The 18,928-nt window shown below is 40.7% G+C and overlaps 1 protein-coding gene across 16 annotated transcripts in view; it reads right to left on the reverse strand.

The window, feature by feature from the left end:
• The window catches only part of MCF2L (MCF.2 cell line derived transforming sequence like), a 155,752-nt gene that overhangs the window by 38,864 nt on the left and 97,960 nt on the right, over positions 1 to 18,928 (reverse strand). For all 16 annotated transcript variants that reach the window (XR_011339189.1, XR_011339188.1, XM_069877849.1 and 13 more), the window contains exon 4: positions 528 to 618. Coding sequence is in view for 14 of the 16 variants with exons in the window: in XM_069877849.1 (XP_069733950.1) it covers positions 528 to 618 (91 nt within the window). In the remaining 2 variants the exon portion in view is untranslated. The remainder of the gene's footprint in view (positions 1 to 527; positions 619 to 18,928) is intronic.

The raw sequence follows: 18,928 nt of genomic DNA on the forward strand, positions 1-18,928 counted from the left end.
AGGAGACTGCAAGAAACAGCACGTGCAGTTGATTGATCATAGTAAGATTTTGTTGCTTAAATATAGCCCTTGCTGTTATTCAAAAAGCACAAGATCAGCTTTTACATGTGAATTCCTTTCACAAGTGGTAAACTAAATCCAGACCCTCATCTTCAACTCTTCCTAAAATGGGAGCATACTTGAATAGTGAAAGGTGGATCCAGAGTGCTGTGAGATGCACAGGCTGCCCATGTAAATAATAGTTCCCATCTGGGAAAGCTACACACCATGTTTGCTTGCATGCACGCACTATCAAAGTGCCTTCTCAGGCTGATGCCCAGAGCTGCAAACTATATTAAAAGCACGTCATTAGACCCATAATACTTGGTCCCAGTCAGCGGGATATAAAAGAATTACTGAATACTTCTTGTGACATATCAGTTAAAATTTTGTTGAAGAAATACAGCATTTGCTGCTTTGCTACTCATAAGTGTAACTGTCAACATGGAAAAAATCTTTCTAAGGAGTTAATGTAAAACAGTACTTACTGCTATCCGCAGTATGGAAGCTTTCACAGAAGTCCATTTGTCCTGTCTGCGATCTATGACAAGAATAAATCCAATTCCAGCATCTTGTAAACTAAGTTTGGAGAAGAAAAGAAGAGAAAGAGAAAGTTTATTTAAAAATTCAAATGAAACTCCTCTTGCTCTCTCACTAAAAAATCAGTTAAAACACTGTTTTAAAACATGTAGCTTAACCTTTCTGTGCAGAACCTTCTTTGAGACGTTTAGATGAAGATATACTACACCACAAAGATGCAGAAGTCACAAATATGTTCCATAGAGCTTCAGACCATATTCAAATAATGAATTGTTATTTTCATGAAAGGTAGTTTCTATGTTTCTTCTACAGAGATTGTTTCAGAGGATAATAGAATCCTTTGATTCTCCATTGTTTTGGTGCTGATATAATTCTTCCTTCATGCCATTTTCAATATAATTCCAGGATGAAAACAAAGTTATTTTCCTGTTGCATATGCTTTTACCCTTCTGTTTGAATCACCTTCTTCCTCACTGATGTTCAAAACTCCTTAAAAAGACACATCCTTCTCACCAGTCCATGGTATTGCTCTGCACATCTGAAAACCTCATAAGCCTCCAGGTTGCAAACTTGTTCCCAGGTGCATTTTTGCATTTACCGAAACAAAAAATTCCTTTGGCATTTAAACACTCCAAATCACAGGCAAGAAAAATGAGATCAGATGCACTTCTCCAGAATGGAAACATCTGTGAGAGAGATCCCGCTCAAATCCTTGCATACGGGTGACCTTTCTTTTTCGCCTGTGCTCGGCTGCATGTGCTACCCGAGTCCCAATCAAGGGATCTGCTCCTGTTTTGTAATTCCCCATCTAAGCCAATTGTGCAATGCCAGCAGCAGCCCTTGCCAGCCAATCACAATCAAAATGGAAACGACAGGCAAATATAATACAAGGCAGACAGGGTCAGATTTTTTATTTTCTCACGTATTTGGTCATTTTTTAATACGTGCTGTATTTTCATTCCAGATAATAAATGACTGCAAAGTCTGCTCTCTGCACTGTGACACATTTAGAAATACTGTGCATTTATTTGTTATTGCCACACCTTATAAGACAATATAAAACTCAATAGGATCCCTTATTCAAGAGTGCTGAATCATATTGAAATACCAGCTTTGCATTATAGGATTATGTTGGTAGCATAATAATAAGAGGATGTCAAGGAGGATGAACACAGATACTCAGATGTGTCATCTTAAACTACTCTTCAAAATTACAAATTTAAATGACTTGCAGTCTATTGCGTCTCTTCTAAAAATTGTAATATCTCTCAAATTTCACTGACTAGATATTTAGGGGGAAATATGAATGAACATAAAAATTGCAAAGAAACATTTGTTTTCTTTCAAAAGAAGCAAAGAAATTATTTTAACACAGGAAAATATTAGAAATGACACCTCACCGCCCACATGCAGAACATGTTATTTAAATCTTGCCTCTGGGTTAGGATAACACTGATAAACAACATCTGAGTACTTGCCTTATAAGCCTGAATAACCATTGCAGACAAACAAGGCTTTCTATTAGCAATATGCTTCCCACTACAGTAGATTTCTATAATTTACTAAAGCTTTTTCTCTTCTTTCTCTTTCTTTATTTGAAGAACAAGAGGAGGAGAGATATCCAGATTGATTTTAGCATTCTATTCCCCATTTAAAGTTTCCACCATTTTAGCCATTAAGCAAAATAAAATGCTAATAGCAACCACATTCCACAATAATCAGGTAGCAAACCACTGGGTCATACAACCCAGTGTGGGTGGTGTGGGTGAATGCATTCAAAAAAGTGCTACTGCATCTCCCACAACAGTCCATGTGGGTTTCAAAGTGTTTCAAGACTCTTAAAGAGCTATTTTCCCTGCTCAGTAGAAGTCCACAGGAGCCCTGAAATTTCTGCATATTTCCTCAGTGGAAGCATAATCGCAAATCCAACAGAGTACCTAAATCCAACATCTGTATCTGTTGACTTTTCTGCATAACAAGAATAAAAATAAACCTCCAATAGAGCATCAATCAGATTTCTTCCCAGGAACACAGGGAAAGATAGGCTCAGCTAGGATCCCAGAAAAGACCTATAGGCTAGCTCTACGCAGTTAATCACAGAATCATTTAGGTTGGAAAAAGACCTTTAAGATCATCAAGTCCAATCATAAACATAAGACCTGGCAATGAGCAGAGCTTAATATCATCCTCCTAGAAAAAAAGACAAGGATGACTTAAGTGGAAGTGTTGACAATGGAAAGTGCACGTCTAAGATATCCCAAATTATATCTTTATCCAGCCTTCATTTTCCACTGGATCAAACTGAGGGATCAAATATGTCAGGCAGTTGCATGATTCAAAATGCAGCTCTATTCCAGGCTCGGACAGAAAAGCCAGGGTTCCCCACTGCTGGCTAGAAGAGTCCCAGTGGCAGTCTTAAGCACCTGACTTCAAACTGTTAACACTCCATTAATTTGAGTTGTTTACAAAAAAAAATTAAAGACTTTGTTCTGAGCTGATCATGGTGGGAAAAACATTTGTCATCTTGACAGAACTGTTTTGTTGCAAAGGGCAGGCTATCGAGTCTTGGAACCAGCCCCAGCAAGCTGTAGGCAGGAAGCAACAAACCAAACTAAGACATTGTGTACAACAAAGTTGAGAACATTATGAAGACAACAGTCACGTATTCAAGAAAAGTAAATATTGGAAACAGGTCTGCTTGCCAGTGCGCCTTTGCTCTACTGACCCCTCTTTGCTGCCACACACGCCTGCATATGCAGTTAAAAGACAGTTTGCAATACCCCACTCTCTTTTAGGGCTTAGGATGAATGGTGTTTTGGTAACAAGTAGGTTTTCAGTTTTCCCTTGGCTCCTAAGTGAATTGCAAGTGCCAGCTGTCTCTCTTTTGCCTTGGCCATATTAATTGCATTCTATCCAAATACTGATTTTCTTTCCCTCCCTCTCTTGCATTTTCTTGAGAGCAAAGCATTTGGGCTCTGTACCTCAGCAGAAGCAAGCTCTGATGGACACAGCCTGTCCAGCTCATCAAGCTTTACCCATTGACTTGCTCCAGTTGCATTGGTCTTTTCACAATTATCAGTCTTGAATAAACTTGCCACCACCACCCACACTTGTCTCTCTCCCATTAATCTATTCAATCATTCTCATACCTTGCTGCCTTGTCCCAAGAACAGCTTAAAGTCTTGGAGCTTTTTTTATTTTCCTGAATATTGCAGTCCCTTCATTCTCCAACCTAAGATTCCCTTACCCTATGTTCCACTCAATCTTTCAATAACTTCCCTCAGGCAGGCACTTGTCTTGGCTGTGATCCTGCCTGCTGAGTTAGGCAGCTTGTTTGCACTGCCTGCTCTCAGCCCTGAAGAGGACCCAGCTCTAGGGCAACTCGTTCTGCAACCACAGAGAAGGTCCTGCTCAGCCCCAGGATGAAGGAAACTCAAGTAGCTACTGAGCATCTGTGACCCGGGATTTAGGCAGATACTTCTCATGGTGACATGAAGGTCATCATTCCTTTAAGTGTCAAGTCTTGAGTCCTTGACCAAAGGATGGAGACACTTGAGCTTCTCAAACAAAAGGCTGATGCAACGTTTGGAAAACACAGTGGATTTATTCCCTGGCTTCTTGGGAATAACTCAGCTATTTTGGCTGAACTTGAAACCAAAGCCTCAGACGAGACCTCACGAATGGAAGGAAAGTCTGGCAAAGTTGTAAATGATTGGAAACCAACCGTTACAGACAGAAACAGCAGACAACCATAGCAGAAACACTTGCCTATTAGGGCTTCTTGACATTTCCCTTACAAGTTCCGTTTTCTTCAATGCATTAACTTGTATCCTGTGTACTTTGTGAAATATAATTTATATAAGCTTGTAATTCAAATTTAGTATTTCCTTCCTTTGTTTCCCTCCTAACACAAAAAGAATATATCATGAGATAAGCTCTGTTCTTCTGTTTATTCACTAGCACAAAGAACAGAACATTTTCAGAAAGGCAGAGAAACCATCCCTGCTCTGCAGGAAATACGTCTGGCAAACTCACAAAGGACAGGTCAGAAAGGTAGAAAGCAGAACAGGAACAGAGAGGACAGATCATAGAATCATAGAATAACCAGATTGGAAGACACCCACTGGATCATCGAGTCCAACCATTCCTATCAAACACTAAACCATGCCCCTCAGCACCTCGTCCACCCGTGCCTTAAACACCTCCAGGGAAGGTGAATCAACCACCTCCCTGGGCAGCCTCTGCCAGTGACCAATGACTCTTTCTGTGAAAAATTTTTTCCTAATGTCCAGCCTGAACCTCCCCTGGTGGAGCTTGAGGCCATTCCTTCTTGTCCTGTCCCCTGACACTTGGGAGAAGAGGCCATCACCCTCCTCTCTACAACCTCCTTTCAGGTAGTTGTAGAGAGCAATGAGGTCTCCCCTCAGCCTCCTCTTCTCCAGGCTAAATAACCCCAGCTCTCTCAGCCGTTCCTCATAAGGCCTGTTTCTCCAGCCCCTTCACCAGCTTCGTTGCTCTTCTCTGGACTCACTCCAGAGCCTCAACATCCTTCTTGTGGCGAGGGGCCCAGAACTGAACACAGGATTCGAGGAGCGGTCTCACCAGTGCCGAGTACAGAGGGAGAATAACCTCCCTGGACCTGCTGGTCACGCCGTTTCTGATACAAGCCAAGATGCCATTGGCCTTCTTGGCCACCTGGGCACACTGCTGGCTCATATTCAGTCGCTGTCAACCAACAGGTCCCTCTCCTCCAGGCAGCTTTCTAGACAGACTTCTCCTAGTCTGTAGCACTGCATAGGGTTGTTGTGCCTCAAATTCAGGATCCAGCATTTGGCCTTGTTAAACCTCATCCCACTGGACTCTGCCCAGCGGTCCAGCCTGTTCAGATCCTTTTGCAGAGCCTCCCTACCCTCCAGCAGATTGACACTTCCACCCAGCTTAGTGTCATCTGCAAATTTGCTAAGATAATGGGAACAAAAATGCAAGGAACAAAAGAAGGGTAGACTTTCTGCTCAGTCCCCTCCCTCCATCTTGGGGAACTAGTGTAACATCGTTTGGAGACGGTGAGAGCCTGAAGTTGAAGTACCTGCCTAACAAGCACTGACTTCTCTACGTAAAGGGTAGAGCAGGAATTGAATTCTCCATTCAGTGACTCCTCAGCTTTGGATTATGGGGACATCTTCCTCTGTCTTATTCGCAAAACTTATGAGCTCATACACCTGGGGGAAAGGGTGGGAAAGTTTACAGTACACAGGACTGAAAGAAACTTCCCTCTGGGATGTGTGGAAGCAATTACATAGTCATCATCTGAAAGATCCTCGCATTTCTCCAAGGCATGGGTGGTGACAGCTGCTACAGAAATAAGTTCCTAGTGCTTCTACAATGCTGTGTGAAAACCGCTTACACACAATTGCTCTCTGCTACAAACAAAACAAAGTGAATCTTCAGGTTCATCATAGTGACTCAATAACATCAAGCTTTTGAATGCTTGAAATTCTAGGCAGCATTTTAGGTTAAACAAGTACAGTTTAATAAAAGTGAATTTCAGTCTTAAAGCCTTATTATTAAACAATTGGCTTAGATTATACTCAGGATTGTTCCCTACTCGGACTATCTCTGCCTGTACATACATACAAACAGCCTGGAAATTCTTGCTGTCAATGTCTGAACAGCTGTTTTGCATAGCAGAATGTCAGTAATATTCAGTGAGGAATTACTGCATTAAGCAGAGCACCAGAGCAATGCAATGTCTGTAGCAACCTGTGTTACAAGCAGCTGAAGCTGTCTTACCCTCTGCAGTTCATCACTGACCATCAACAGGCATCATCAACAGGCACGCACTGCTTGAAGAGATGCAGGGTCTCAGGCTGCTCACAAATTCTGATTTTTTTGGCATGCAACATGCAGGATCGTGTAGGAAGGACTGTGGAACTGGCCCATCTACTGTTGGCTGTACTACTGTACTGCAAAAGGGCAAACATGCAGACAGCGATAGATCATGGGAAAGGTGTTGCCCATCCTGTCCATACAAAAATTACATTTATGCCTGGGCGTGTCATAACGGCTGTGTAGGTCAACTCTTAGGTAAATAAATAAATAAGTTTCCTGAAGGCAGAATTGCATTCAGTGCAGAAAAAAAAGAACAAGTTTCAGCTTGAACAGGTTCTCCATATAACAAGAGACAGTTCAGTAGCTGGAGCACAGGGTTAATGAACACTTTAAGCACCAAGTGTTTCCACTGTGTCCCCAGTGATAAAAACACTTCTAGCAGCTATCATTCTTTGAACTCAGAAGTCATCCTATAATCAGTCATCAGCAAAGAAGCTAGGGTAATCAAGAACAGCATTCTCTGTTACTTTGCTTAGGAACAGGCTACTGGAAAACAGACACTAAGGAGGTATGGTTTCCCAAGAGAAACTTTGCATCTTACATTTTCAAAGGCATTTCAACTGATTGAACTTGAGCCCATTTCTCCGTCTCTCCTGCCACTTCTAGGAATAACTTCTTGGAGGACAAGGAAGAGACAAGAACTCTTTCTTAATCATAAATGTTTCTTTCACTCATTAAAAAAAACCCCAAACCAGTAATGTCTTGGCAATGAATGAAAGCAGAGAAGAGCCATCTCCTTAGTGGCCTTTATATGCTTTAGAAGTCAGCCAGATAATATGGTGAAGAACCTGGTATTAATAAAGATAGAAATCTCCAGTACAGCAACTATGAAACAAAATAATTCAGCCAAGTCCTATGTCAACATTGCACATTAGTAGCTTTATGCTAGTTTTCCAGCGAGAAGGGTAAGAACAATTCACCTGGCATAACCTTGCCCCATATCACCCCTCCTTCTGTCCTTTATGTAGGATAACTAAGACTTCTTCTATTTGATGACTAGGTAAGTCCTAGAGAATGCAGGTTTTCCTACAACAGAAGAATTTAAGGGTTTATGAATTTGACAAAGAAAATAAAGTCGACGTTCAACTATGACAATAAACAAAATTTAGTACCCAGACACTAAACAGTAATTAGACCTACATCACTTTCATTTTCTTAGAACTCTTGATTGCACATTATGATAGAAACTACTTTGTCTCAAAACTGGCTGATTTATCCACTTAATTCCAAAACAAATCCACCAGCTGGGTATCGTCAAAAAGGAACAAACAAAAAAAATATTTGACATGTTCCTCCCATTTTAGAAGCTGTCCTACTTATTACTTTAAAAGTATTTTTGTACTTGATTGGTCTTTTAAGTATTTTGATCTTACGACAGCTTATCTCTCACTATCCAAAGTGTGACTAAGATTAAGGACTTAACACTGGAAACCATAGCCTCTAAGGAGAAGAAAGTGAACTTGTGCTTTCTTGAGAAATTATGGAAATAACAGGATACATCACACTCCTCAAAGTTCCAGTTTGAAAGCTTCAGGTATCGTAGGCTTTTATAGCTCATCATATCCAGCCTCACTGTAGAAGCTGCTAGATTAAATCAATTTAGAGATAGCAGGAACTGAAAAAGAAATATGTCCCTACACTGGACAATGAGTTTCAATTGCTAAGTAAGCCTGTAGGTTTAAATGCATTATCTAAATCAAATGCTGCTCTGCCATGCTGCTGCTTTTTCAGACCTTGCTTGTGTGTTTTCCAGAAACCTGCACTTAAATTAATATTTAAAAGCATTTAACTGAAGAATAGTCTGGAAAAAAATCAAAGATATTATAATACTTTATAATGCCAATACTACAAAATCATAGAATAAGACCTTAAACGTCATCCAGTTCCAAGCCCCCTGCCATGGGCAGGGACACCTTGCAGTAGATCAGGCTGCCCAAGGTCCCATCCAACCTGGCCTTGAACACCGCCAGGGATGGGGCAGCCACAGCTTCCCTGGGCAACCTGTGCCAGGGCCTCACCACTCTCATGGTGAAGAAATTCTTCCTTACATCAAGCCTAAATCTGCCCCTCTCCAGTTTGTACCTGTTCTCCCTCATCCTGTCACCACAAGCCTTTATGAATAGTCCCTCTCCAGCTTTCCTGTAGCCCCTTTCAAGTACTGGAAAGTCACTATAAGATCTCCTCAGAGTCTTCTCTTCTCCAAGCTGAACTAGCAACAACTCTCTCGGCCTGTCCTCACAGTGAAGGTGCTCCAGCCCTCGGATCACCTTTGCAGCCCTCCTCTGGACCTGTTCCAACAGTTCCATATCCTTCTTACGTTGAGGATTCCAGAGCTGGACACAGTACTCCAGATGAGGTCTCACAAGAGAGGAACAGAGGGGCAGAATCACCTCTCTCAACCTGCTGGCCGTGCTTCTTTGGATGCAGCCCAGAATACAGTTGGCCTTCTAGGCTGTGAGTGCACACTGCTGGCTCATGTCGAGCTTCTCATCAACCAGCACCCCCAAGTTCTTCTTTGCAGGGCAGCTCTCAATCACATCATCCTCCATCACATACTGAAAATGGGGATTGCCCCAACCCAGGTGTAGGACCTTGCAATTAGCCCTGTTGAACCTCATGAGGTTCTCAGAGGCCCACTTTTCCAGCCTGTCCAGGTCCGTCTGGATGACATTCCATCCTTCAGGTGTGACAACTACACCACTCATCTGTATACTTGCTGAGGGTGCACTCAATCTTGCTATGTCATTGATGGAGATATTAAACAGCACCAGTCCCAGTATGGACCCCTGAGGGACATCACTTATCATGAATCTCCATTTATAAATGATATTCCAAATTTGCAATGTAAGTGTACAAATCAGAAAGTGACTACACACGTAAGACAAGTTGGAAGCATTCTGAAAGCTGGACAGTAATATCTTCCCACTAACTACACCTGCTCTAAATTAGCAAACTTGAAAATCACATATTTTCTATTTTTATGACAGAAAGTTTGAGGTTTGCATCGGTATTGAAATATCAGTGGCAAACAATCTGCCAAGAAAATAAATAGAATGAAAACCTATTCCCAAAAGGTGGTTGTACATACAATTGCATGATCACCTCATGACGTTTAATTGGTTAGACACAAAACAGCAGTTCTGTTCCAAAACATGCCACATCTGTATATGACTAACTGAGGTCAAAGAATATTGCACACGTCTGAGCACAGACTTGATCCTAATAAGGGTGACATTTAGGAACATAACAACACCCAGATGAAGCTCTGTGGCTACCTAGCAGACTTCCTGAGCCCCTAAAGCAAATTGGCATGACATTTCAGCTGATTCAGCTATGGGCCTGACAGCTCAGTTTGGAGTCCCACATGAATCACTTTCAGTTATGGTGTGTAACCATTCTATCAGATATCAGTTCTTATTCCATTCACGTTTTTGAGTTAAAAGAAAAAAAAAAAAAAAAGGAAAGGGTATGCACACTTGATATCTGGCACATGGCATACAGGACAAAAACAGGAACACAACAATTAAAGAACTCTGCATAACTTTATATGGAAATAGTAATGCAGTCTTGTCTTTCATTTTTGTAACCTATAGGTCTTCAGCTGAAAACACGGAAGAGGTCAGCTAGTTCAGGAAGTGCAGTTAGGAGGTCATGACGTTCTCTTCTGATCTCAGTGGAAAACCATCTATAAAGCACAGACCCAAGGAATAGGCTCACCCTCAAGCGTCCTGGGGTGCTTAATTTAGAGCCAGAGACTGTGCTAAGTGGTGTGGAAATCACTTTACTGCATCTTTATCTCTCCATTTCCAGATATCTGGAATCAGGAACAAAACATGCCACCTGCTCATTACTGTGTTTAAATAGTAAACACCTCTACTGTGCTTCAACAAAAGGCTATTGATCTACAAGAATTTTTTATATTTATCAGGCCTTCTCATAGTCAGCTCAATGAGCTTTTACTGAGGAAGAGAAAAACCTACCCAACTCAAACCAAGGCTGACCATTGTTCAGGAAGAATTATAGGAAAGAGAAGGAATCCCAGCAAAAGCAATTTAAAATGAGACAGTCAAAGTGCTGCTATACAAGTGCAGCCTCTAGTGGTCTGTCCAAAATCACGGACTGCCAAGTAAAAATTATGATATATCAATCTCCTGGCAAAACCAGGTGCATTTCACCCAACGCAGCTGATGACGTGACACTCTACAGCAGGAACATAACCTGTAAGCAAGGAGGCACAATTTCTCTTATGTTTAAAAATCTGATTTTGAAAACAAAACCTGCTACCTCCACAAAAAAATAAAAGAAATCCTCGCCTAAATTACTAAGAACGCTCTTCTACCATCTTTTTCATTCTACACCAGAATTCAAGGGATTTTGAAACACACATCTGAAACATGGAATTCGACTTCTCTTTACTTAGGCTTTGACAGTTATTGCCTTCCCTTCAGAGAAACAGGTGAAGCTGTGTAGGAAATGAAGAAAATCTGAGCATTTATGTTGGAGTTGAACCTGTTAAAGTTTCACCATTAGACAAGGTTCAGCTAAGACATTTGATATATTTCCCTCCCTCTATTATCCACTTTTTTTTAAAATTCCTTCTCCACATTCCAATTAACTCTCTTTAAATCTTACCCAGTGTACCACTGATGAAAACCTTAACTCTTCCCTTTCCTATTACATGTCTCAGCTGTAATTAGTTCATGCCCTAGGTATATCTGCAAACACTTATACTGTATTTTAATTTTCTTCAGATTGTGAATCATCAGATACCCAAAATTGTATTTTAAAATCTCACAGCAACCGGGCAAAGAAGAATTCAGATGAATGTTGGATTGCGAGGTAGCATAAATAAAAACCATGATAGGCAAGTGGTTATGATTTGTTCATGAGGCAGAAGAGACATGCAAAGTCATACAGCCCAGAAGAGCAACACTGAAAATGTTTTTTGAAACTTCTTAAATATAGGCAAGATAATTACGCATGAAGTTGTGTCAATGGCACAAGATATTGAAAGATGTTGACATTCTTTCTGCTCCAAAAAGCTTATGCTGTTCGGAGGAAGCTGAGGGAATATAGCCAGTGTTAAAAATAAGAACTGACGTGTCCAGGCATCATCTGCCTGGGCCTGGACATCTGCTTGTACCACATGCACTGATTTCCTTTCCGTGGTAGCCATCAGCCTTTTTTTATGGTAATTTAGAAAGCTTTAGATCACAGACTAAAATCAGAACTGTTTTGATGCATTTCTGCAGGTAACAGAAATAATCATCAAAATACAAAGTTATTGCTTAACAGATCTTCTTTGAATGTGTGAAATTATTATTTTCTTTTAAAAGAAGAGTTTTATTTTTCTGAATGGAAAATTCAGTGCAATTTCTTCAGGTCATGCAGAGCTGCTTTAGGAAGGACTGTTTGAAGAAAGAAAACACCTTTGAGGACACATCTAGACTAAACTACAGATGGCTGAAGTAGGCCACATTATCCTTGAGGGACTACTAAGGACAAAAAAAGTCAATAAAGGCAAAAAGGTCCACATTGGTTAAGCTTAAATAAATAGGTTTAGTGTTTGATAGGAATGGTTGGACTCGATCCGGTGGTCTCTTCCAACCTGGTTATTCTATGATTCTGTGATAGGAGCAATAGAAGACCTATGCAAATGACTCCACAAAAGCATTTTTATATCTATTCAGAACTATGATATTGGAATTATAGCTGTTTCCAGTGCACTTCAACAAACATTAATGCACTGCACAAAGTATTAGAACGGCCTTATCTCAAATGCTGTATGTTGTGTTTTAGTAACGTGAGTTTCTACTTAAATAGGATGTTAAATAGATTAAACTTAAGTCTGGACTAACGAAAGTCCCTGCATGAGGTTCAGCATTTTAATAATTACCTTTCACAATTTTACAGTGCTCGATTTACCTTGTGTCCTTAGCAGATTAAATTTACCACTGGACTCTGTGTGTCATCCATACAGAGCCTATATACTCTCCAAATTCTTTAAGCCCTGAAGGTGTAAGAATCATAGACTCATAGAATCACCAGGTTGGAAGAGATCCACCGGATCATCGAGTCCAACCATTCCTATCAATCATTAAACCATGCCCCTTAGCACCACGTCCACTCGTCCCTTAAACACCTCCAGGGAAGGTGACTCAAGTACCTCCCTGGGCAGCCTGTTCCAGTGCCCAATGACCCTTTCTGTGAAAAATTTTTTCCTAATGTCCAGCCTAAACCTCCCCTGGCAGAGCTTGAGGCCATTCGCTCTTGTCCTGTCCCCTGTCACTTGGGAGAAGAGGCCAGCACCCTCCTCTCCACAATCTCCTTTCAGGTAGTTGTAAAGAGCAATGAGGTGTCCCCTCAGTCTCCTCTTCTCCAGGCTAAAGAGATTTACAGACTAGAAAGGCTTTGCTTATACAGGGCTGAGCTTAAAAACAAGCTTAAGACATTCACAACCTGGACATGAAACAAGTGTAAATTGTTCCAAACACAAACCCAGTAAAAATTCAGACATCGTAAGTAACACGTCAAGCTATTACTCAATCTTGACAAACAACATATATGAAACAAAAGCTTCAAACTACCGGTTAACTTGAAGAGTCAGTGCTGTTACTTCAAACACACACTTACATCTCCTGTCTGCTCATAGGGACATATGGCATTTACAACTGTTCAGCAGCTGTGCTCTGAGAAAGGAAGGGCATACACAGCATGACATGCTGGAGGTCCTGGGATGTTCTCACTGACAAATTTGAGGGGCTGCCAATGTAGCAGCAGGATAGAGGTTCCACATCTTCAGCCTGGACTGTAGTCCAACAAAGAGAAGAGCACAGAAATGAAGAACAGCTGTCAGGAAAACTCTGAAGCTGCAAAGCTGTTGCTCAGCATGTCAGTGCAAACTGTCAGGGCTTCTGGTTTTTGGCATTTCTTACCCATTGTGTGGCAATGTCCATCCCTGGCACTATAAATCAAAATCGGTTAACTCCTAACTAGTGGTGGGCCACTTGTTTAGTTTGTAGATAAATGAAGTAACACATTTAGTTACCCTCCCAGAATGGCTCTTCGCAACGTCAGCCGGAACCCTGAGGGACTTGTAAGCTCAAAACACAGTGTTACTCCAACACGCCTGCCCCTGCTTCCAGAGTGCAGTGGTGGATCCATGCCAGACCCAGGCTCTGCGCTCACTACTGCTCCTCACGCTTCTGGTTCTCCCTGCCAGTTTTCCTGGTAACCCCAGTACTATCCCAAACGATGGGTAGTTAACAAGGAATGGTCTACTCAAAGCTCAGCAAACCCTAACAACTCAGCTTTCAAATTGTTGGACACAGACACTTTCAGAGGTCATTTTGTTTTCTTTTGCTGGTAGGACAGGATGGCCACCTAGTTTCCAACACCAAACGGTACCACAAACAACAAGACTTCTTAGAATACTACACGGTGTTCAAGCATTTGTAAACCATCACGATCTCAAACAAGGCAATGTTCTCCCAGGCAGGAAACCGACAGGGACAGCTTTCCAAACAGGAAACTGCTGAACACAGCAAGTTAACCTGAGATATGTTCCAGATCATGTAATAGGGCAGAAAAGCATTATAAAGAGAGGCTGTACAAAGCTCTGTCTGAATACAAGTACAAAAAAAGCCTGTGTACTGTATTTGATCAGCAGTGTTGAGACTTAAAGTAATCATGAAAGCCTGATCTGAATTTTCTAATCTACACTGACTTTATTTCTCTTGAAAGGAACTTTGTATTTAAGACTCAGTGTTACACATTTGAAATAGCTATTGTTCCAAGCTATTGTAGCCACAAGAATTTTAGCTGGCCTTCTTTGTTCAAAGAACCTACATAAGCAATGAAGAAAAGCATTAAAATTATACCCTTTTGTTCTCTCGTACAGCATATTGTTTTCTGATTGCAATAGAAACTTCTAATTAACCAGAAGCAAAGCCATATGTTGAAAAATCCTGGTGTTTTTGTTTTGTTTTTTTTTGAAACCACTGCAATTATCTATTGATTACTTTTGGACCAAGTTCTCATGCTACATTTGGTAAATTCATATTCCAAGAATGTGTAGACACTTAAAATATGTCTTAAATGACAGCTGTGATGGATAGAAGTAAGTATGAATAACACTTGCCCTCAGGGTACATCATGAATCTTAAAAGTCTGTTAGGATACACAGAAAGAGGAAACAATGCTTTCAAAATAGAGAGAAAAAAAAAGAGAATACTGAAAGCCCTCAGGGGACTTAAGGGTATAGTAGGCAGCTATATCAGAAGCCTGTTGTAAACCTGAATAGAATATTCTTCCTCCATTCTCTGTGTATTTGGGATGTAAAAGACATCCCACGGACTACTCTACTGCTTTGCAATAAAAATGATCAACACTGTGTATGGAGGTTATCAGTTTTTTACTCAGCTAAGACGTGAGACAACCATGGCCTCACTCAGTGAAGTATTCGGAGACATTCTTCTCTGCAGAAAGAGAATCTGACTAGCTAGGGATTCAAAAACCACCAAAAACAGATGCAAGACTTAACTCGCTGTCTTCTGCTGAACCCAGCTGAATTTACAGACCTCACAGATATGACTTTATTCAGCAACTCTATCAATAAGAACTATTAATTCCTGTAGATCAACAATTACATGTAAAGTATTTGTACTTATTCTACTTTTTAGTTAAAATACCCTTTCTAGAAATCATTGCCTTAAATACATAACATACGGCCATGGATTCTCTTCCTTTCATCTTGTGTACTATATGTATAAAACAAAAAAATCACTTAATCTAAGCAAAATCTTTCTCAGTGAGAGAATCCTCATATTTTTAATAAAATTTTATTTTGTAATTCAATAATAATAAAATTACTAGTGGCTGAAAGGAAGAATCTGTTTCAGAAGTATTACGTTTATACTTTTACAATACATCTCATTACCAAAATGTTAGTTATAGAAGGATTAGCCATAATTTTCCATTGTCTATAGTACTCATCCTTAATATATAATTTCTCCCTGATACAGCAGTGATCTTTAAGTACACGTGGTATGTGACTGTTGTCATGCATCCCATCAACAGCCCTGTAATGAATATCTTGAGATTATTATAAACTATATGTTAGACATTGTATTTTATCTAGCTGCCTATAGAACATGAATTTACCACACAATGTTAACAACACCCACCTGAAGAAGATGGTTCAGCTTTCTGTTTAATGATATACACTTGAATGAGAGTTAACAGATTATCTTAAATTGAAATGAGGTACTCCCTTTCCATCTTCTCCTATCTTTTAACATCCTCATGTATCAGATATTTACAGATCTGAGTATATGCTGACAGCTCTGCTATTGGGACTATTCGACTCCATGGTACCTAAATTGATCACGAGCAGCCCATAATAATTCCTTTCCTAAATGCAAGGTGCCACATGAGACATTTAACTCTTCATGAATAATTTATGTTTACTATGAAAAACACAAGAGGAAGTTTATAGAGGAAAACTTCGTGAAATCCAATGTTGAGATAGTATAGAACAATGATGCAGTAAGAGGGAACAATGTCATGTTTACCTATAAAATCATAGCATCATAAAGCGGCTTGGGTTGGAAGGCACCTTAAAGATCATCTAGTCCAACCCCTCCTGCTATTAAAGGGAATAACAAAGATAGGTTAAGAGGTTTCTGGTTTTCCTCTTTCAACAAAATCCTAAGCTATTCTCATTACCAAGGCTTATACTGGAACTTCTTCTTTCACTTGGGAACAAGTGAGGAAACCTGATGCCACTGATAAGATTTACTAAACCAGTAAACATTTTATTAGGTGAAGTCTACTGCAGAGCACAGAAAGGTACAACATTATGAGGCTTTTAAGCAGCTCCTCACTGTCATTCCCATGAAATATTGTTTCCCTTAATATGCAACTGCAGACAATGAGGTTTGAGTTATTGCTGCCAACCCCTTGCTGTGATTGGGAACCTGCACAGAGCTAAGTAGCACAAATAATTTTAGGAGAAACTGTTCTGGCTCCAGACGTGTCCATGCTCTACAGGGCTTTCTATGAAAAGTCCATTCCCCCTCAGTCAGTCCGAATAGCTGAAAGACAGTTACCTATTTCATAAGCTAAATGACATTAATCTGAAGAACAGTCCATGCATAAAAGCTATGGGCTGCATTTTTATCCTTCCTATAAATCTGTACTCCTTACACTTCTTTAATAAACTTATAAAATAACTTCCCTCAAAAGTAGTTCCCAGAGCATCCAAGACAATCTTCAACGTTTTAGTCCCTGAAGACTATCAAAACAGCAAAAATCCTATCTCACAACACCTTTAACAGCACTAGAAATATCACAATTCAAGGAAAATTACAATACTGCCCATCTTTGGGGTATACAGAATCAATGACATCATTAGCAAAACTACTTTATAAGGGGATGTATACTGGCTTCCAGCTAGTGGCATTTCTGTATTTTTTTATTACTATACGCCTGCAAAACAGCTTAATTTTGCACAGTAAGCTTATAACATCACTAGTGAAGATGTCAGGAATGTCTTCAACCCTTTGAGATAATAGCAATTCTCAGGCACAAAACAGTCTCAATTTTACCAGTACCTTAAGGCATTATTTTCACAAGTTTAAAATTGAAAACTTATCACCCTAATCCCTAAAATATTGTTATATTCACAATAGTTAATACCTTACTCCTTGCATCTTGCCAGCTGGGCTCTCTCCTTCATTTATACAGAACAGCAACCTCTTCCTAAAGAATCAGAAATTAAAGGACAAGAAAATCCTACAAGAACAGCCAGACTCAAGGAATGGCCACTTCAGAGTCAATATGCATAGAATAATTGTTGGAGGGCAAGGAAAATGAATAAAGAAACCTCCAGAAAATCTGCTCCCAGACTTTTCATTAGTAAAATTGTGCTCTGCCAAACTGATGCTCTATAGGACGCGCTCAGCCCTCCCCGATGCACCAAATGCTGTTTGCTCTGATCAGAATTTCTCACTATGCTGAAGTTCAATGGACCACCATGAAGCACACCACCGAGGACTTTCAAAAGGAGAAGCAGATGTGAATTTAGTACATAATCATTTGTAGTAACAGTATTCAGGAAAGATGTTACCTATCCTGGTTTAGCACCATACAGTTTAACCAACACAGTGATGATGGCTGTCAGCTTCACAGCTCCTCTTGTTGATAAACTAGGGGTTAACAAGTACAACCAGGAAGGCACCTTACAGTATTGTGCTGCATATGACCAGTATTCTTTCACAAGGAGTAGGTCCTACAAAATAATTAAGAGGAAAGCCCTTTACAAGAACAACACTATTTCTTTTCATGCATGTGCAGTAAACAAAAGCACACACATGCATGCAGGACATCTGCCACAACTAGTTCCAAATGTGAATTGAGCATGGGAGTATGGCCCATTCTGAGTTGAACTGCATGCTGTCAGTGAAAAGAACATGAAATATAGATTGAGACCAACATTTAATCAGCATTACACAACGTGTTTTTCTAAGTTTTCCATCTGTGGAAGCCATATAGCCCAATTTGGGAAAGACAAAGAGATCTCTTGATTCATACAAACATTCAAGCTTGAAGGGATCTTGGGAGGTTTCTAGTCCATCCTCCTACTCAGAGCATGGTCAACTCCCAGTTCAGACCAGACCATTTAGGACTTTGTACAACCAGGTCTTGAGAACCTTAAAGGACAGACACTCTTGGTAGCCTGTCTCAATGCTTCATTATTCTCCCAGCAACATTTTTTTCCCTTACATGCAGGTGAGAACCTCTCTGTTCTCATTCCTACCTTGGGCCTCACTGTTCCTACAACACACCTCTGCAACGAGCCCATTGCTATTTCCCCACCGTTCCCCCTGTCGTTGGGAACGGTGGCTGTTGGGCCCCCACAGCTTTCCCTCCCCAACCAAGAAAGCACTGCTCCTGTAGCTTCTCCTTACACATCAGCTTCAGCTCCAACCAGTGCTGGGGGTCCACTGGACTCTTTCCAGTTTGTGAGCCCCTGCCCTGTGGTAGCTCACAGCTGGGCACAACACTGAAGGGACCCCTGCTGTCACCCATTCCAGATCATGCTCCTGCTGGTGCAGCCCAAGCGCCACCAGCCTTCAGTACTGTCAGAGTATCTTGCTGCCGCACATTTAGCCTGCTGCCCACCTGTGCCCTCAGGTCCTTTTCAGTCAGTCAGCTCCCATCCTGTACTTTTGCAAGGGATTAAGTCCACCTAAGTTGCAGGAGTTGTCATTTGTTTTTGCTGAATTCATTATGTTCCTGCCAGCCCATTCCTCCTGCTTGTCAAGGTTCCTGTGAATGGCAGTCCTTCCCTCAGGACTATGGACTAGTCCCCTAGTTTCCAATCCACAAACTTGATAAAGGTGCACTGCTCCTCTTCCTTGTCCTTGCCAAGGATGCCAGGCAGCACAGACATTTATAG

This window comes from Phaenicophaeus curvirostris, chromosome 1, assembly GCF_032191515.1.
Source record: "Phaenicophaeus curvirostris isolate KB17595 chromosome 1, BPBGC_Pcur_1.0, whole genome shotgun sequence".
NCBI classification, from domain to species: domain Eukaryota; kingdom Metazoa; phylum Chordata; class Aves; order Cuculiformes; family Cuculidae; genus Phaenicophaeus; species Phaenicophaeus curvirostris.